The following is a 21,371-nucleotide window of genomic DNA, read 5'->3' on the forward strand; positions in this document are numbered from 1 at the left end:
GAAGGATTCCAGACCATATGGGAGCAGCAGAGTAGGAAATAGTTAGCCATCTGTGATGGAAACAGCCTGTGTAATTCAAAACAACAAATAGGGCAAAGTGAGGCAGGAAGAGTGAGAGTAGACGTAGAAGTCCTCTTTTTCATACACTGTCTTCAGGAGCATGTCATAAACTTAAGCAAGATACAAGACCGGGGGTGAATAGAGGAGCCATAGAGTTCCAGGTCTGCTTCGATTAAGCTCCTCAGGAGAGGAACAGTGTGTGCTGAGGCAGTGGCTGGCAGGATGGCATCCTGCCCAGGGCATATGGAGCTTTGCAATAGATGGGAGGTAAAATTGATGTATGCAGGAAGAATTACAGGACATAGAAAACTAGTTTTAAAGGGTGTCATATCTGGCTCATGGCTGTGTTAATGGGATGGTAGCAAGGAACTTGGAGCAGAAACAGAGTGAGGAAATGAAGAACAGATGCTACAACTTGCCAGTCCATCTGACAACTGCTCCTGTACTCCAGGGTTAAAAGTACCTGAGAAAGTTGTTAGCAGGATGTGGCTGAAACTATCTTCTTGAGGTGTCTATTTAATTAATTCACTGAAGTGATAACTACTAGTGAATTTTCCTTTGCTGAAAAGGTTTTTAGCAGTGACGCTAAGAGATGAGACGAAGGAGATGGACCGAGGGCTGAGAATGTCCTGTTTTCTGAAGTTATTATAAAAGATCCAGTGTAAAGAGCAACCCAGAGGGCCTGCCAGCTGGGAAGAAGCCGTAACTGCCTCTAACACTTGTTTTCCTACAACAGGGAGAATTGAGCAGACAAAACTCTTAAAGTATGTCTCCCAAAAGCCAAAGGTAACAGAGACACCCCTAACAGTACCTCAACTACTTAATACTGTTCCCTGTGTTGTAATGAAAACAGTTGCTTTCCATAGCAACTGCAGCAGCATGTTACATGTGTCTCCACTCAAACAGACAGTGGGGTGAAATGGCAGAATGGAAGGGGGAATAAAGTGTTTCTCAACAACAACCAGATTTTCCAGCGTAATTCTTGTAGCATTTCTGTGAAGCAAGTGGTGGTTGTTGGTTCTTTTGCTTTGATTGCATCATGGGAGGAGCTTAAGGGCAGCTAATTTGGGATGTAGGAATTTGTAGCTACAAAGAGAAAAGGAAAGAAACACATAAAGGTCCAGCTGAGAAAGTGTTCTCAGACATGCTCTGGAGAGGATTTGTGACTGTCAGTCCGTGACCACATCTGCTCTCTGTTTGATCTGAATCTTCACATTTTTTCATGGAACATGTTCAAAGCCTTTTATTCCTCTGTGCCTCCCTGAATGTGATGATTTAATTTCCACAAATGAAGTCGGAGAAAGCCTGCTGTATGATCCACGACAGTCTTCAGCGTTTTTTATATGGACGGTTCCAATAGCTTTGCTGGCTATGAAATAAAAGGTAGAAAGACTCTGTGGTCTGTTGAAGGATCCTTTCAGGAAGTGCCTGCTGAGAGATACGAAAAGTCCGGTAGCCTTGTTTCTCTTCAGTATGTGCCTGAAGGTCCCTTAGTTCAATGTCACAAGCTGATGAGGCAACGAATATCTACCAAGATTTAATTTTCAGTGACTTTGAAATATCCCACTGCACTAGTGTCATCAGAGTCATCTGCTGATGCATTACTTTGTGATGGGATTTCATTCTTTGCAGTCAATTAGGGAGCAAAAATTGTTCATGGTTTCTCACTTGTGAGTGGGATATCATTGACTACCTTCCTGTGTCTGCTGCATGACAAGTTTAGGAGTAATTCCCACAATAGCCTGGGTGACTTTTGACCAAATAGATATTTTTCAAATTCATCAAGTTTTCAGGATCCCCACATCTCAGTGATAAGTTACTTTGTCTCCTGTCACAAAACTTCCCTCAGGCAATCAGTGTCTGTTTAGTCCTGATGAAGTGTTGGAAAATTTATTAAATGTATAACAGCACTCGCTCTGTAGAGATGTGACTGTTCTCATGAATTTCAGTTTGCAGGACATTGTCATTAAACATCAGGATTTTTGCAGTATGCGTAATCATGAAATTGCAATCAACAGTTTAGCTTCCTTGTTGCATCTACATAGTGCTGCAGATGTAGGGAACAGCTCCAAGCCAAGGATTTCTGGTCCTTCTACTTAGGAGGACTGAACTCATTTCTGTATTCATAATGGAAATCCAGTGACTGAACTTCTGGAAAGTGATAATGTGTGTGCTATGCTCCTCTCAACAGTTTTGTCTGCTGAACTGCTGATACCTTTAGCTGTTTGTGAACTAATGTTTTGATAAAATGACCAGCAGGACTATCCTGGATTGTACTTTGTATGGCTCCTCGCAGTGTCTCTGGCAGGTGGTGTTTGATTTTGTTCATTACTGTTGTCAGTCTTTTACATTGTATGATTTAGAAAACCTCTTTCCCCTCTCACGGCACTCCTTCCCCTACCAAAAAAAAAACCCACTTGCCTCACAAGATTGTGAAATTTGCCAGAATGCTTGCATTTGTGTTGACATTTTTTCTTAAATTCAGTTAATTTCAAGATGTGTGCAGATTTCTTCACTTAAAACCAAAATTACCAATGTTGTTCAAGTTGCTCTGAAAAGTTACTTTTTTTTTTCAGCCTACAAGAACATCATCAGAAAGTATTTATTCCAGACCAGGTTCTAGTATACCTGGCTCTCCAGGCCACACTATCTATGTAAGTATTCCTCTGATGAATAAGCTGCCAATCCCTTGCTTGCACATGAAGTACTCCACGCTGAAATAAATCACTTTTATACTGATACTAATGCCTTTATTCTAGTGGTTGAATTGTTAAAACTCTTGCCATGTAGTTTTTATGAATTTCCAGAGCAGGATAGGCCTTCTCCAGGTCTCTATTCCCTTAGAAAGATACAGTAAATCTCTTGAAGTCACTTGGTGATGTGAAGAAGGACAGAAGGCAGACAGGTCATCTGGCTTTATTAGAGATTATGTGAGGAGATCTGTGCACCTCGATATGCAGTTCTTGAGAGATCTGCTGTCTGCAGTTGCAGGATGTGGGGAGGAGGGTCCACTACACTAAAAGAAGCCTGACTGATCCACGACCTTCCATTTCAGAAGTCAAATGTTTTGATGTGGAAGAAAAAGTGTTTTTTAAGAACAAAAATAATATTAAGCATCCTTCTTTTACTAAACTAACAGTGCTGAAAATGCGAAGCTATTGGAGGGTCCGCTGCACTAAAAGAAGCCTGACTGTTTCCACGACCTTCCATTTCAGAAGTCAAATGTTTTGATGTGGAAGAAAAAGTGTTTTTTAAGAACAAAAATAATATTAAGCATCCTTCTTTTACTAAACTAACAGTGCTGAAAATGCGAAGCTATTAATAAACTACTTTATTTGTGGTTACCTGAGATGTAGAGTTTAATAGGATTCCTGCAGTAATCGAGCCTCCTCTTTCATTATTTTAGAGGATCTCTTTAACTTCTTAGCCTCATTATTGGTACCTTTTGAGCCCATAAGATCTTAGAAATTAAAAGTGGAAATACATTAGCCCAAAATTTTAAAAGCAATAATGTTTTTCTCCTCATACCACTTTTCCAAGCATTGCAGTGTTGTAAATGTCAGTACCTTTTTTTTAATTGGCAGAGAAGTCCACAGGGTCAAAAAAAAAGGTCATCTTTTGTGACTGTACTAATGCAGTTCTAAGGAGGAAGAGTATCAACTCAAATGTACTTGGGTGAATAACAGAACAACTCGGCCTTCTCAAACTTGTATTTCTATGCATATAACCTGCCCTTCCAAAAATTCATATCCATTTAAAAGTCCTGTTCCTTGAATGTCCATATAACCTTAGTCCTCATAGAAAACATGCTGTCAGATAGACAACCTGCACAAAACCCAAGGCTGAAGTGGAAGATAACAGCTAAGGAAGAAAATCACAGGAAGGCAAGTTAGTGAGAGTGAGTCACTTATGAGGGGAGCAAAGATGAAGGTATACTGGGAAGAAGAGGCAGACTACAGAGCAAATTTTCTTTTCTGCTACCTATGCATAATGCTGAATCATTGATTTTATAGATAACCTTAAGATTATATAGGTGAACATGTAGCGTAAGACACAGAAATTTATCCATTACATGTATACTAATGCAGAAAAATTACCAAAATTACAAATCTCAAGTCCTGAGTTTGAGTTAAATACTAATTCTTCAGTGCCTTTCAACACCACCAACAAAAATTAGCTGATATATTAAAAATGTTCACACTGTAGATATCAAAACACAGAGCATGTCCTGGAGAACTGCCATTCTCCTGGTAATCTTCAACTTCATAAGCTGTAGCTTGTGAAATTTAACTGCTGCTCAGCAGCACAGTCTGTAAGGCAACATGGTGGCCTAGACCAGGGTCTACAAAAATATCTATGGTAATTTATGTTGGATTAAGAATATCCAGACATATTTACAGCTCATTAACAGACTAGGGTAAAAATATTACAGAAATACATACATTAATATACCTACGTATTTTAAAGGTTAAATTGGCTTAAGGTATGTTGTTATATATATTATATATATATAAAAACAGATTTGAGGCTATTTTTAGAAAGTTAGTTTCTATTCAAAACTATTTAAAACCTTACTTCTCTATCAAAAAATGTTTTATATTGTTTCTAATTTATGGCATTGCTTAAGAACCACCAAGACCAGTGTTTTTTAGGAAAACTTGGGAAGGCAAATGCACTTTAATCTGAAAATACTACATACTAGTACTCGGGAATAATGGAACTGAATGTGAGTAGAAACAGATCAACCTTGTTTCCTTGTGCGGCCTACTATGAATAAATAAAATATCTGGTAGAAGAGCTGAAAACCAATTTGAATATTCTCCTTCAGTTTTAATCATCAAATGTATTTTTGTAAGGTAGGTAAGAATGTATAATGATTTTTTTAAAAGTCTTCTTTTAAGTAAGGAAATATATTAGCTATCTAAACTATATGTAAGGCCACTTTCTACCTCTTTCTAATGGGTGCAGCTGTCTTTGGAACTGATTTCCTACTTCCATTTTTTAACTAGTCAAGAGCTCCTTGCAGTTTTAGTGGAAAAAATAGTCAATGTTAATACTATGTACTATGCAGTTAGTAAGCAACATATGCCTTAGCCAGAAGCTTGGGTATAGGTTGAGTGATGAGTGCAATATGATAATTTCAGTTTCGAATTTGGTTACCCACTCCTGACAAATAGTCCTGCTTGCCTTTTTATTTCCTTGTAGTAAATTGTATTTCCTCTCGTGTGCACAGTTCTAAGTTGAGTTTCTGTCTGTGGTCTTCTGCATGGAATCCTCTTGTAATCTCTGTAATCTGCAAACTAAGTTGATGTTATCACACATTTTATATACAGGAAAACAAGAGCAGAAAGGTGAAAATACTTGCCTGAGGCCACAAAATGAGTCATTTGCAGAGCTGAAGTTTCCAGCTCACTACTAGGGATAAGAAACTCTAGTATTAGATCTATATATGCCACGTTCTTTCTTTCCTAAACTGGGAAAACACTGTGCTTTTGCAGAGGAGGCCTGCTGGAGAAGAACAAGAAGCAATCACTTTGCGTGTAGAGTGCCGAAAAGGGTTTTCCGTAGCAACAGTGTGACAACAAATACACAAAAATCATAAATTTTGTAAAACAAAAATTACCAGTGCATTTGTGTAAGTTAATTTGTCTTCTGTCTTTGACCTTCAGGCAAAAGTAGACAATGAAATCCTTGATTACAAGGATTTAGCAGCCATTCCCAAAGTCAAGGCCATTTATGACATTGAACGTCCAGACCTAATTACTTATGAGCCATTCTACACTTCCGCCTACGAGGACAGACAGGAGAGACAGAGTCTTGGAGAGGTAATGAACCGACAAGCAACTCATTCTGCTATACGCTTTATTCAAAGCCTGCTTCGCTTCTATACTCGTTTGAAACAATTTCTAATTGACACTCCTAGATATTGTTGCTGCTGCTGCTGTTCAAAGTGCTTTTTGTCTGTTTGATCTGGGTTTAATGGGAACAATCCTGATGATGCCTTGTGTGCAAAACCACACAATTAAACATACAATTAAACACCTACATTAACACCAGCCACTGGCAGAGGAATGGCAGGGGGGAGGCTTGCAGACTGGCTGTGTGTGTATTCTCATAACTCACATGGATATCCTAGTCTTTGGGTGCTGCAAAGTCCAGAACGTGAGGCAAAAGCCAACCTGATGTTGTGCTGTGTGGCACCAGTATTCACAACAGAATATGAGGAATACCATGATGTTTTATGACAGCAAAAGGATTAAGAGAAGTGGGATGCTTTCTCTTACACATATTGAAGGGAAATTTATTTCCAGAGCACTTTGCTGGACATACTGGATAAAATCTGAACTAGGTCAGGAGGAAATGCTCTTCCACCTGGGAAAGCAGGTTAGTTGTATTATGGAAATAGCTGCCTCACATTTTAAACTCCTGACATTTAGTAAGGATTCTTGTATCCTGCAATGATACAAAAAACCTGTCTATTTATTCTCTAAATTTGTATTTAAAGATATCTTTCAGGTTGTAGGGTCCCCTAGTTTTCTCAGGTAAACTTCCATAGCTGCAATTACTATTTACATTGTTCGAATGCAGATCATAAAGCAGGTTTTGTCATGCAATAGTGTCTGACTGTAAATCAGACTTCCTGAATGCAAATCTAAATGGACATGGCAATGGATTTACTTCCTTCCAATCTCAGTGACTTTACTGACTATAACTGAATTGAGTGTGAAGATGAGCTGAGGAAAAAGGAAGTACAGTAAATCATTCAGGCACCAGTGGTCTGAAGATGCCCAGGTCAGTGACTGGTAATCTGCTTTCTTAGCAAAGTGTTCTGCCTACGAACAGATCAGAGCTGCCTCAATTTTTCTCCGTTATTCTTTAATGTTTTATAGGGTTCATCTTTTAAATATAACATGAGTTGGAAATTCAGGAGAGTGTTCAGCTCAAGAATAAGATAAGAGATTATTAACATGTCAGAATATTACAGAATTTCCCCCCTCAAATTTATGTTGGTAGTGAATCCAGCTGACATCTGGTTCAAAACCACTGTGAGATGCATTGGTGAGCACTTACTAGTTCCAACAGGCCTGACCCATTCCACAAAACCCTCTACAAACACAAGTCTCTTGTTGGTCACAGAGGAGGAACTAATCTCACCCAGAGAAGATGAACTGTTTCTTAATCCTTGAAGGGAAGCTTCTCACTGACAAAGCAGTATGGTGGAAGCTGTCTGCTCTTCTACTTGTTCTGGGGATAAGCAAAGGCTTTTGGGGTTTTCTTACCCCATATTTTCACCAGCATTAAATCCAATTAATTTCTGATGGCTACAGAAATTTGTTCTAGAACCGGAAGGGCTCTCACCTTCTTTTCAGAAGACCTGGGTTTTCCACCCAATGCTACTGCTGACTTCTGTCACCTTGGGCAAGTTACCTCACCTCTTTGTACCTGTTTGTCCTCCCTTCCCTTGCCCTAATGAGAACACAAGCCCATCAGGGTGGAGTGATCTCTTTGTGTTTGTGTTGTGGTAGTCAAGTGACAATAATCTCGGTACATCATACATCAGTCACCATCATCTTTAAAAATCAAAGGAGGTGACATGTTTAGTCATGGCAGGGCTTTACAGACTTTGAGTGATTTAACCTGCATTCTCTTTGCAAAGTGTGTGTTTGTGGTGCTGTTAAATAAAAGGGGACGCTGAGTTTAAGCTTGTACACTAGAAATACCCTTCATCATGATTTAAAAAAAAAAAAAAAAAAAAAGAAAAAATTGACAAGCTCAGCTAAGAAAGATTTCTGGGTGTACAAGGGAGGTGTGCAAGAACCACCAAAGTTAATCCAGTAGTGGAGACAAACCTTAATTACAGGGATGGGCTACAAGAAAATTACATACTTTAGCCATAGAAAGTAAAAAAACACAGCATGAGACTTTCTTCTTTATTGCAGTGGAAGGGGAATGCTTTGAAAAGTTTCTCGCTCATAATCTGTCTTGTTCAGTTAAATCCCAATCTTGTTTTTCTGGAAGCCTCTGATGAAAAATGTTTTCACGTAGCACCATCTAGCGGAACCAGGCATTTTAGTTACAGACCTGCCAGCAGATAGCGGGGAAGAGAGGGGGAACTCATGAAGAGGTGGTTTAGCTTCTAATATAAAAGAGATGAAGAGATAAGAAATGAGATCTGTAAAGAGATTTTCTGCTACTGAGGCTGACCCTTAATGTAGTGATAACGTTTCCAGAAACTGTCAGTTACTCAGGTTCTTCATGTCCTATAACTTCGGCACTGCTAGCAGCGACCTGATTAGCACTGAAATTCTTTTCTCAGCTGTGACTTTTGTTGATAAATATTGAGAGAAGCAGCATTTTATCTGCATGTCCTTTGTTTCTAGTATTCTGTCTGGTGAAAGCACTGAATGTCTGTAACAGCTTTCAGTAAACAAGCTGTTGTAAAATGAGAAAAGGGATTTCTTCTAATGTGATAGATGCTTCAAAATGGAGCAGGCATCCTACCTAGTAGTTCAGTAAAAAGACAGTTAAAATGAGGTCAATGTGAAATACTGAAACTTGTGTTATAAAATGACACCTGTTAAAGTTTGCAGAAGTTTCCCAGAGCACAAAATGACCTGTATGACTTCAGGTATTTGAGCAGCCCCTTAGATCTCAAAGTGATAGAGCATTGAGCCATGAGTATTGCAGTGAGTAGAAGTTTTATCGTAAATTTAGTCAGAACAGGCTCTCTACCCAGACTTTTTCTACACACACACACACCCCCCCCCCCCAACCAACCCAAGGCCTAACTTGATATTTTTTTTTCTACACACACACACCCCCCCCCCCCGCCATCAATCTAGAGCCATAACTGTATATTTCCACTGGTTTACTATTCTGGAGCTAAGCTGTTTCTTCTCAGTCAATTGCACAATGTATTTCAAACTGACTAGTGTAGACCTCTCTGATAGACCGAATTTTAAAAGACCTCATAAACTCTGAAGAACTAAGCATTCCTTGGCAGACTCAGAGTTTGAGATATGGCGGTTCACCTGTGCATGATAAAACAGTAAGTTGACTGCAGAGTGTGGTTCCATTTCCCAAAAAGCAACGAGATGATATCAGATAGCGGTGTAGTAAAAATACATGAAAGGCTGGTCATGGTTTCAGCATGTTACTTTCTGGGATGCCTTCCCAGACTTAAGATTCCTGTGTCTACCTTTTACAGTAGCATTACCTTAGCATCTAGGCAACCACAGCAGATTACGGAAATTTGTTTATTTACAGTAACACATAAATTACTAGTAGAAAAATGTGGGAACACACATCACAATATGTGCTTTTTTTCGTTCATATTGAAAGTTTGAGATTAGCTCTCAGTTTTTGTGGAGAATAGTGCTATAAAGCACTGTATACAATGTGTTTCATGTGGAGAAAAGTTTTTATAGCTGCTGCTGTTAGATCTATAATGAAATGGTGGTTTGCTGTATAGAACTTGTGCGGTTATAAGGATTAGGAACACAAGAATGTAAAAGGCATTCAAGGCTTTGATGGAAAGTAACAAAAGCAGTCTTTAAAAAGCTTTATGGAAGCTTGCTGAAAAGGAGATGTTCTGTACTCAAATAAAAAATGTCACTCCTTTGTTTGGGTACTTTGCATTCGCGGTATCACCAGCTCCATGAGAGTTAATGGTCTCTCAACACAAAAGGTATAGCTGGATATTTATTACCAGAAATTTTGCATATGTTTTACACTACTGCTATTATACATTATTGTAATAGACCAGAATCAGCAGTTTTGCTTCTGAGACGTTATCTTAATAGCTGTATCGTTTTATAATAATTGTGGTCCTACTTAAAAGCATAATCTCTTGCCTAGTTTATTATGGCAATTAAGTAATATTGAAGTTTAGTGCATAAAGAAAATCCTGATCCTCCAACTTCAAATTGTCTTGTAATTAAAGGGCACATAACTGGTAATTACACAGAGCCTTTATTCTTGTTCATACCATCAATGTATGATAATCCTATATTTCATTTCTAAAGGTATTTCTTGCCTCAGTTTCCCTATCTCTGTAATTGAAACTTTTCATAATATTGTGCATATTTCTGCCCACTGGCCTTTGCATGGTTCTTTCAATATACGTGCTTGTAATTCCTGTCTGTTCTCCTTACGTAACCGTGGAAGAACACAGGGATTTAAAGGAGATCATATCAAAGAAGTGTGACAACTATGTACTCCTTTGCATGGGTGTGAAATGTAAGGCCTTGGGGAGAAGTACATTTTTGCCAGAGTATGTGTGTTGGAGGAAAAACATGCTTCATCCTGGAAGTTATTCTGTATTTCTGATTTTCCATGCGTTTCCATGAGTTAAGATTATTTACTTTTGATTTCCACTTTAAAGATTTCTTTGTAACAGACATGGTTATTAAATTAATAACGCTTTCTGATTTTGATCTTTACAGCTATGTTTTAATTACTACAATGATTAGATGGCTGAGAGATGATGTTGCATGATATTTGACTGAATTAATCACGCTTATAAAGATTCTCCCAGACACTTTAATTGCTTCAGTGATTTATGGACCAGTTCCTGAGCAACATGGAAAAAGCAAGTTCCAGTGCTGCAATGGCCTCAGTAATTTCTGCATTGACATTTTACATTGCCCTATATCGGTGTATCTGCAGCAATGTTTAGATAACCGTTTTCTGTCCGAGCACATGCAACGATGTTTCAGTAACCTTATTTTTATGTCTTTGCAGTCTCCAAGGACATTATCACCTACCCCTTCTGCAGAAGTAAGTTTGGTGGAACTTTTAGGGGCAGTATCTTGCCATGATTAGAATTATTCACTTCAGCAAATGCAGGTGTTGATTTTGTTATCAGTCTGATCCGTCTCTGTTTGCCATATAGATGCGTTTTCTGAATATTGAAAATTAAGAAAAATTAACTCTAAAAAGAAAAGATTAAGTTCTTATTGACATATTGTACAAAAAAAGACGCTATCACTTCTGTGCATTTGTTTTCTGTGAAGCAGAGTCATTTGTCCAGCAGAGGTCACTTCTTGTACATTTGTCCTTGTGACATGGACAACCTCTGATCTCCGGAGCTGAATGATTTACATGAGCTAAAATGCTGCTCTAAGCATCTAAATAATAAGCCATATTTGCTATTAAAACATTTGAAGTTTTGTCTTGAAGAAAGCATAACTATAGCTTGGTTTGGTTTTGCTTCTCCATAGGAGTTAATTTGAACATCGCAATAACATGAAACATTTGGGAAGTCATTTGTCAGGATACAAAGATGCAATTGCAGAATCGTTATCATTTTGGGGGTGGGGAGTGTTACTTATTCGCAACATAGAAGTTGTGGTGATTGGTACGGGCTAAAAAAGTGACTATAAAATTTCTTGTAAAATCTTCACACATTAACATCAATCCTGTCGCTTTTGTCCTCGTTTGGTTTGCTTCTTGGGGTTTGGGAGGTGGGGGCGGATTTGTTTGGGGTTTTTTTATTTGGTTTTTATTGGCTTTTTTTCCGCAAGAAACCAAGTAAATTGAATTTTGCTATACAAGAAGGTGTTGTGTTTTCAGATACAAGGGGAATCTAATTTGGATACTAAATACGTTTTGATGTAGCTAGTCAAGACACATGGTAAATTAAGCCAGAGAGCTCTGTGCTGCAGCTATTGAATTCTTACTGGTCTCCAAGTTAGCTAGCTGAAGGCTAGCTCATGTATCTTGTGCAGTATCCTGCAGGACAAAGACACTCTGAATGCAGCTTCCCTTATGGAGTCACAGGAATGTGGTCAAATCTAGGGTTGTATAGAATTGAGTAGAGATTACAGGTGGAGTTGGAACCTTCCGAGACTGAACTGTGATCCAGACTATTAAAATGGGTCGGAGTCTTTGGAAGAGATCATTGGAGAAAGTAATAATGAAGTAGGTTGAAAGCTTAAAGGATATTGTTATTTCAGATCCATGAAAGTTAAGTACTGCTAAAAATGTGTAATGTGCATTTACATTTATTAGTGAATGCTTCTGTTCTGCAGGGTTATCAAGATGTTCGGGATCGCATGATTCACAGGTCTACTAGTCAGGGCTCCATTAATTCTCCAGTGTACAGTCGTCATAGCTACACACCCACCATGTCACGTTCCCCTCAGCATTTCCACAGACCTGGTAAGGGCAACTGCATTAGAAGTATATGTAAAACTATTGTTTCTTTATTGTGTCACTTAGTGGCACAGAGAAGCACTTGTTTCTCTTATCAGTGAAATTTAGAATTGAAAAATTGTTGCGTATTTTAATATCTTCTTTTCTACCTGTTTTTTTTTTTTGTTCTTGATTGATGCAGTCTTTTACACTAGGCTGGTAAATGTTGCTTACATCATAAATATGAATATTCTGGTTTTGTTTCTGTTTAATTATTTTTTAAATCTTTTTGTATTTCTGAAAGCAAGCAAAAATTTGCAGCAGTGAATCACAAAACTCATTCTGGAATTTGGGAAAAGTATCACATATTGGAAACAAAAGTTACAGCTTGACTATACAGAAGTCAGTAGTGTAGGATTCTTCCCTCCTAGGAAACAATTCATTTAAAGCTTGGTGCAGATTCAGCAGCAAAACCCCCAGATATGCCAAATTGCTAGGCATTTTTTAAAACATAGACTCATGGTTCACAAGGTAGATTTCTTAACTAAAGCCATAGGCAATTGCCTGGGAACATTTGAAAAACACAAACTTCATTTACTGGTTTAGCAGTGAAGTACAAGTTCTATGTACAATATAGAAAACGTACAGGTCATTCAGGTTCCCAAAGCATTCAAAATTACTGGTTGTCTATATAAAAGCAAGATATGAAAATGAACTGTTCATCCACACTCAAATTGCATAAAAATGTATCTTTAAATGCTATTCATTGAAGACTTTTCAAGACTGATTTTACTGTTTATGGTAATGAATTAAATCTTTGTGATCTGTATTTTAAATTAAGTGATACACTCGTGCAGTTTCATCTTCCTCAATGATTACAGCTGAACAGTTGGGATGCCAAAAGCCCATATACAATAAGAGCTGCATTTTTAAAATTAAAGATTTATAATAGAGCCAGCACTGTGGAACTTGAATGCTGTAGCCATTTCCTAGTGGGGGTGGGCTGAAAGCAGCTAATTGTGTCTGTCAGTGAATGCCTTCTTTAAAGGACCCAAGGGAGGTGGGACAGAAGCAAATTGTGTTTGATACTTGGTGTTGACAACATGACCGTGTTTTAAGATGAAGTTACAACTGAAACCGAAAGAGACTTAAAAGCGTGAAAAAGCTGCAAACTTCTATCTCTTGATTCTGGCAATTCTGAGGGGATTTTTCCGTTTGTATCAGTTGTATTAGGGATATGAACAAACTCAGGCCCTGTTCCAGACTTTACTGTGGTTGAGTTTTACTGTCTGTGTTCCATCGAAGACCTTCCCCAGAAGCAGTCTCTGTTTATGTAATTCTTGTGATGGGCGGATGGGCTCAAGCCAGAGTTTGAATCCAAATGTAAAATCTTCAAAAGTTCGCAGCCTGAGGGATTTTTTTGTTCAAACTTATCTCTCTTCAGATGATCTCATCTTTGGCTCACCTGTTTGTGTTTCACATATGACACAGAAGTAATTCTGTAGAATTCACCATTTTGATCTCTGCTACCCTGTTTTGGGGTAATTGTTAATGCTACTTTATAATTTTCCTACAGTAATTATTCATGTTGAATAATAGCACATGTATATTTACCATTTTTCTCCTAATGGCACTTCTTATCATCATGTTATTTGCAAGAATAATTTCTCTCTAAATAAACCCAGTGGCCTCAGATAACTTCTCTTTGGCTCACAGCTAGCCCTTGAGAGAGAAGTGAACCACTGTGTTGATGTCAGCGTAAGGTTCTTCAAAAATTTAAGTGCTACCAGTTTTGAAAAAGTTTGCAGCCTTTTCCTCCCGCAGTGCCCTAGCTGGTGTTGGCAGCGTTTTTGGAATATCTTAAAACAATAGAAAACAGCTTGCATGCCTCTTGACTGACATTTTTTGGTCAGGCACTTTTCAAAACAGCTGCTTTCTTAACTAACTGAACGTCAATGTTTGCGATGTTTGCATGCTGTAGCAGGCTACTTTTTGGTAACAAGACGTAGATCAGAAGCTCGTTAAACCAAAAAATGTTATGCTAAATTAGTGATGCAGTTCAAATCTGAGCCTCTTCTAATACTTCCTGTAATTTTGTCTAACATTTATGAACCCTTCGGTACGTCTTTAACCTTTTTTTTTTCTCCTTCCTTCTTTTCAGAATCCTAATTGTTCAATGCCTTTTTTTTTCTTCCTTTGAAGCCTCCTTCCCTGCCTTTCTCTTATTGTTTTTCTTTGTTTTCATTTTGTTCTGCCCCCCGATTCCCTGCTGCTGCAGAGCTGCTCTCTACTGGTGTGCAGCGGTTGTCATACCTGCGCACTAGCAGTCTCAGCTCCACTCACCATGACTCCCGCCCCAACTCCCCCTTCCGACACCACTTCATCCCCCATGTCAAAGGTAAGGAGCCAGGCCTCCCCGGGAGTACTCTCCAGGCTGGTGATTTATTAGCATTCTGTCAAAGCTAATAAGGGGTATCTCCGTAAGGTTGTCATTGGCTGTATAGCTGAGCATGCCTCGAAATGTGCCGTTACACTTAAAACTATCTTAGAATAGACATACTGTCCTTTTTTTGGAGGAAATATGTCATTTCTAAGGGCCCTAGTTGAAGAGTCATCAAGCAATTACCTATTAGAAATATACAGGAAAGCATTGTCATTTACTGTTTAAAACCTGTATATGCCTAATTTAGCTTCTTTCTAAAGCAGTACATAACAATCACTACAGCAATTAGCATATCAAATTTATTTATTATTTCCATATTCTTAAAGCACACATTTAAAAATTCACTGCAAGTATTGCCTGGATGAAAGCAAGGTAATCAAAAATATGGAAAAGGAAAAAAAAAAAGATTGTATAAAGATCAATGGCAACAAGGAAGTTAATCATTGTTAATCACATTGGCAATAATTAATGCCCAACAAAGTAAAATTAAAATCTCTAGGCCTCTCCTCAACTAGTGAGAGTCAGCAGACTCTGCTGAAGGCAGTAGAGTTGCAGGGATTTACACTACCTGAGGATCTGGTCATTTCTCTTTTTTTAAATCTGTTATTTTCCATGGTTTGATTTGGAGGAGGGTTGTTGTTTCATTGTGTCCCTTCAAGGAGCTCATTTTGCTCAATAAGCTTTTAGTTTTGATTCTTGCTTTCTGTGAATGTGGTTTTACTTTTGTTTCTATTGGAGCACTGTCTGGCTGTGCCGTCTCCTCTGATGGGGGAGAAGGTCATAGCTTATATCACCTACATGAGCTCAAAAAAGAGGCAGTTGAGTGATTAAGGTATATAATCATAAACTGGAGATAATAAAAAACAGTTGCAAGGAAGTTGTTGCCGTGAACTTTCAAGAAATGCTAATAGATCTCAACATCATAGCTCTTCAAGGATTCAGATCACCATTACTAATTTTACTCTTGCCTTTTCTTAGATGATTTTTATTAATATGCACTTTCAACTTTCCTATGATGTCACTATAAAAAAAAATCTCACATCAAACTTAAAAGATTGGGACCCTTAAAAATAGATACACTGCTCATTTCAGCATGCACTTAATTCATAATCCTTGCAATTTCAACATTTCTTTGCTGTAAATCCAAATTAATGCTCACACTCTTATGGCATTTTCATTCTTTTTCTGTTGAGAAAATAGCTTCTTCAACAGATAAATCAGAAGAACTGTTGGAAATCCATGCCTATTGTTTTCAGATTTCAAAAAATTACCTGGCATGTAGATTAGGTATGTATCTCAGTTATCAGTACAAAAGGCCAAGTGGGATTACAAGCACTGTAGAAAAAGGGGTGGGTATGGTTCTTATCAGATATGTCACATAAGGCATTGTAGGAATCCACGATTTGCTGAAAATTTTAAATGAAGGTCTTAGACCTAGACAGGATTTATGTGTTGTAACTCAGCAAATCTCCTGAACGCTCAAGTTCATATCACTGTGGCAGTGTACACCATCCAAGGATGTGGTACGTTTGACAAGAGGCAAGTAGCAAGTACACACGTCTTGTAATTCACATGGTTGAATTGAAAGAGTAGTCTTTTAATAGTTGGTTGAGAGAAAGAAGCATCTTCTTAAGGTGACCTAAGTTTCATGCCTAGGTTAATGTGGTGGGAATATCCACATGGTTTTAAGTTGTTCTTGTTTCTTCTCTCTGTGGAGGACAGTGACTACTTTTGTGTTTCAGTTCAACATTGCAAGCTGAGTTCCCTCAAAAGCATTGAGGCAAACTCATAGAGATTTATAAAAAGTACACAGATAAAGTAATTTGGGGTATTTTTGGTAATGATCTGGAAGAAAACGTGAATTAGCATTGCAGAGTTTCCTGATAACATGCAGACTGGGAGAGTAGTGGTCTATAAAGAGCATGAGCAACAGTTTGCTCAGTGAATAATGTAGCCAAATGTAAGCCGTGCTTCTAAGTGATGTTGTCGATCTGTACATGCTGGGAAGAGCAGTGACTCTGAAGAGGATTTGACTGTTCCAGCAAATGTTAGGATGGATGGATAGGACAGCAGAAAGAGATGCTGCAGCTTAAAGAGCTAAGTAGAGACATTAGGTACTTCAGTAAGATCTACAGGGAATTGAATTGGTAGGTCCACAGTCCCAGCAGGGTGGGTGATGTAAGAAACACTGCAGAAGCTTCAGAGAAGGACCATCAAATCCAAATCTCATAGTGAAAAACTCATGGCTATTAATGTATTAACACTATCAAATGGTGGATTTGGTAGTGATTTGTTCAGTATCTATGTACCTGTGTGGTAACAGAAGGTTCTTCCATGTAGCAGGCAAAGATACAATAAGATCCTATGTTACACTTAAATTAGATAAAAATTGTCATTATTTCTGTGACTTGTTTAAGGTGAAGATAAGTAGCTATTGAAACAGCTTAGGAAAAGTTTTTGTCTTCCCATTACTACAGAACATTGAAAGGTACAAAAGGTCAGAATGCTTGAAGACCTTTGTAATTTTTCCAGCATGTTAAGTGATCAACAAAGTGCTCACAAAGTGTTAGATGAGTAAATGTTCATAATGTTACCTAAGTCAGAGCAAGCTCTGGCTTGTCCTGTAAAAGAAATGTGATGGAAGGTAGTTCTTAATGAGATATACTCTGAAAATACACAGAGTGTATATATGCATATATGTACTGACAGTGCACACGCACTTAAAGAAATACAAGAGGATAGGGACTGGTAATATTTTTGTTAAATAAATCTCTCTACTATTACAACATGTAGGTGTAATTGTTTTCATAGGAAGAGATGATATGGCTTGCCCAGTATATAGTCTGGGGGGTTGTGTGGAGTTTTTATTAACGTTTGAGTGGTGTTGAGTGAAGTCCGGTTGCACTGTATTGTTTGTCCTCTTCTCTACTTCATGTTTATAAATAGATACTTTGTTATCAACTGATGAGGTTGATCTGGTTTTCTCACATGATTCTTCATTTGTCCTCCTTGCGTACCACGTGTCCAAGTACCCCCTCTTTATATCTATGTGGCAGAAAAGGGAGATTAGTCTGGCACTGGCTGCATCTAATGCAACTCCCTGATACTCTTTATCCATAAGAGTTTGCCTTCGGTATTCTGGTTGTCTGTTTTCAAAGTTTAAAAAACTGCATTATCATACCTTGAAAGTAGCATTTCTGTGTCTACTAGGGAATTAGACCCTTGTGAATATATCTGAAACGAGAACTATGGCACTGTAGGGCTTAATTAGATGTGATAGATATATTTGCAGTGATTCAGAGAAGAGGCATCGTACGATCTCCTTACTTGGTGAGCCTTTCTCAAAGCCACTTGTACTTTTAGCAGGAAGGTGAACTTGGTGTAAGTTTGCAAGAAAGATTTAATAAGCCTATAGTTTGGGAGTCCTTTAGGACTCAGAGAATATGAATCATGCCAAAACTGCTTTGGTAAAGGGGTATAATTTCCAAACAGCATAATGATAATGAAAGTAGCATACGACACATTATGCCTGTGTTATTTTGTATCTTCAAGCCAGAAAAGTAGACATTTAGCCCAGTTTCAGTGTGTTTTCATACAACATAATGCTTAAACAAGCATAATGCTCAAGCCTTGTAGACAAGACCAAACATAAAGAACTTTGAGGAGTGAAGGGGCTAAATATGCCTTAGGAAGTCTTAGAGTTTGTTGATGTAACATATATGTTGAACAAGCTGGAAGAGGGTGTAATATGCATCAGCTTAGACTTCATTTAATCACATTTGAACTCTCCATTGAATTTGGTCTTGTCTCAATAAAGTACTGTCTTTGCTATGAAAGAATCAAAACAAGTCCATGAGTGAAAGAAACCCTGACCCTACTGAAATCAGAGACAAAACTCTCATTGAGAGCCAGGATTTCATCTCACATGCCTAGAATTTTTCAGAGGCATTCAAGAATATTGCAAAGCCCCCGTAAGATTTCCACATAAAAAGAGCCCCAAAGTAATGTGTATTGCTCTGCTCACAGACCTTTCCATAAGGAATATACCCACCTTCATAGTGAATTTGGGCCTTGGTTTTCACAGATGCATGCTTTCCTTCCCTGAGGCAAGTCTCTGAAGTCAAATGGTCTCCGTGTGTGATAACTATTTCCAGGGTTTTGTGGATGCAGTTGAAAGCTCTGCTCTGGAAAACAGCTGTGCTTTGGCTGTTTCATGACTTTCAGTTTTGTGCGGGAAATAAGGGCTGCGCTTCTGGACAAAACCTGAATAGGACTTAGGGTTTCAGGTGCTGTTGAGCTGTTTTTCCTGTGTCTGTTCAGAAGTAGAGCAGCTAAATTGCAAGTTGACAGAAGGCTCAGTGTTGGTTCCATATGGGTTTTTTGACCTGATTCTGTGAACTTAGCTTGTGAATCATCACACAGTGAGCCCAGCGGTTAACACTTAAGAAGGCAGCAGGAACCTGCATGACACTGTGCTGTGTATAGGCAAGCAATTATATTCCTGGCTGCTGGGGGAACCTGCTTAACAAATCAAGCTATAAAAAATGAGAGCTACATGATGGATCAAATGGAATGAAAGAAAAAATGTCTCTGAATGTCACTTCTGAGGTTGCTGTGCTCAAGTTACTGCTTTTTGTATTAAACTTACTGCATTCTCTCTCAACATCCCCCACCCACCTACACACATGCATGTTCAACTTCAGGCCAGGAGTGTGGGAACTACTTTTTCCTACTCTTGGCGAACTGGAGTGCTCTTTTGCTTTGTGGAGTTAACAGTAGTTATGGTGTGTCTGAGAGAGCAAGAGAGACTTTCCTGTGCAGGCACAGCAAGGAACGCAAATTCAGAGCATGCACATCCCCTACTTTTACGTACAGCTGCAAGCAGGGTGGCCACGAGGCCCTGGGAGGCAGGTGCAGGTGGGCCTGCAGCTCTACTTTCCTGTGTGCATATGCACATTCCATGGATGTTGGCACTGCTTTCATAAATTAGGATTGATTTTACAGCTGCATCTGAAGCACTTAGGCCTCCTTATGAGAGTGGGCTCCTCAGGGATGATCTAATGAGAATCTAAGTAGATGTACCATTCCCTCCTGCAGTGCTTGGAGGTAATGAGACTGCAATCCTAGAAAGTGTAAAGGAGAGTCATTTGTCAGTACTAGTAGGAGTCATTAGAAAGAGAGAGACTACACAGGAAACCCAGGAAATACAAGCCAGCAGAGACATCTGTAAAGCAGCATGTGCTGGATGATACCACGCTAATTGTCAGCCTGGTACTGTGTGCATTATACAACATGACGAGTTCTCTCTAAACAAATTATCTGTGTACCAGATAGAAAACTAGCCACCATACATTTATGGATGTGAGCATACTTAGTTGTGTCTAGTTGAGATAGAGGGGGTTATAAGAAGGGTTTCTTCCCTGTATTTGTAGTGCTGGTGATGGAGACATTGTAAAGTGAACATGCCCACATTTTGACTACCAATTCCTGACAGGTAAAATGTACTTGTGACTCCTTTGTTGTGACAAGTCCACAGGTCAATAAATCCCTTTTGATTCTTCTCTTTCGTTGAATATACAAATTGCTAATGGAAGCAGAAAGGCAGAATGACATGTCTCTAAAAAGGTTATAAATTTTAGAATTAACTGTATCTTGAGGCCATCTCAATATTGATTTTTTGTTCCCTATAAAACAATAATTTTGCTGAAAAGTGACTCATAATTTCTCAGTAGAACAAAAGACCTAAGTAAAATCAGCTTAACCAAGTTAGGTGTTTTACCATCACAGTATCCCAAAGGCTGAACAAGTAGACCACAATATTGGAATTGCCAAGTAAAGGATTATAGACTGAGATACGACAATATTGTTTTAACTAATTGTTCATACTGCTTTTCAGAGTTAGTAAACCTAACACTTACTGTTACCTGCCCAGAAGCTCAGCATCGCTGCACCCAAATTACAAATCCACCATCAACTCATGGCTGAAAGAACATCATGTCATTTAGGGCTGAAATATCCAAGTGGTAAATATAGAATTTTGCACATGCATTCTTCTGGACAATTTTTGTACAGCCAAGCCCCCTGAACTGTGTGTGTAATTTTCAAAACATATATGTGCAGATGGATTAACTTCTGTACTGACAGAGACCTCTGTGGCACATCTCTCTCAGTGAGGTTTGTAAAGACTTTTTTTTTTTTTCTCCTTCCTTTTGGTGTCTTTTAGATTGGCAGATGACCATTCGAGAAAAAGGGGAACTTTTGTGTAAAGTATAAAGAAAACTTCCTTTCACACACACCCCCCGCCCCAAATATATAAATCAGAAGTGTGCCAAGTCCAAGTTTTTGGGTCCTCTAATGGGACATAGGAAACCTGTAGCTGAAAGGAGGCCTACTGGGTTTTTTTAATTGTGTTTTATAGCCCTCCTGTATTTGTGTCCCCCTCTTTTTACTTTTTTTTTTTTTTTTCCCTTGCTTTGTTAATCAGCTTTTCTGGGGTTTTTTAAGCCTTTGTGCCTACCTGAAAAATGAAAGGAGTTTGCTTCCCTACTTTTCACCCATACCCATGTAAAATAAGCACCCACGTGGACGGTTTTCACTTGTGCGAGTTTGCACTAGTGTGAAGAATGTCACAAAGTAAAAGGCAGCAACATTTTTTTATGGTCCACACACAGTCATGTGTTTGGATATCTGACTGTTAAAGTCTTGATACTTGGGGATCAACCAGCATGGTTCA

At 38.5% G+C, this 21,371-nt stretch overlaps 1 protein-coding gene across 1 annotated transcript in view; it reads left to right on the top strand.

Annotated features, from left to right (window-relative positions):
* ABLIM1 (actin binding LIM protein 1) overlaps positions 1 to 21,371 on the top strand; it is a 51,473-nt gene that overhangs the window by 11,811 nt on the left and 18,291 nt on the right. Inside the window, 4 exon segments of the mRNA XM_009706155.1 lie at positions 2,607 to 2,714; positions 5,730 to 5,885; positions 10,804 to 10,839; positions 12,093 to 12,222. Coding sequence (XP_009704457.1) covers positions 2,607 to 2,714; positions 5,730 to 5,885; positions 10,804 to 10,839; positions 12,093 to 12,222 — 430 coding nt within the window.

The sequence above is a fragment of the Cariama cristata genome, unplaced genomic scaffold (assembly GCF_000690535.1).
Source record: "Cariama cristata isolate BGI_N322 unplaced genomic scaffold, ASM69053v1 scaffold18918, whole genome shotgun sequence".
Classification (NCBI taxonomy): domain Eukaryota; kingdom Metazoa; phylum Chordata; class Aves; order Cariamiformes; family Cariamidae; genus Cariama; species Cariama cristata.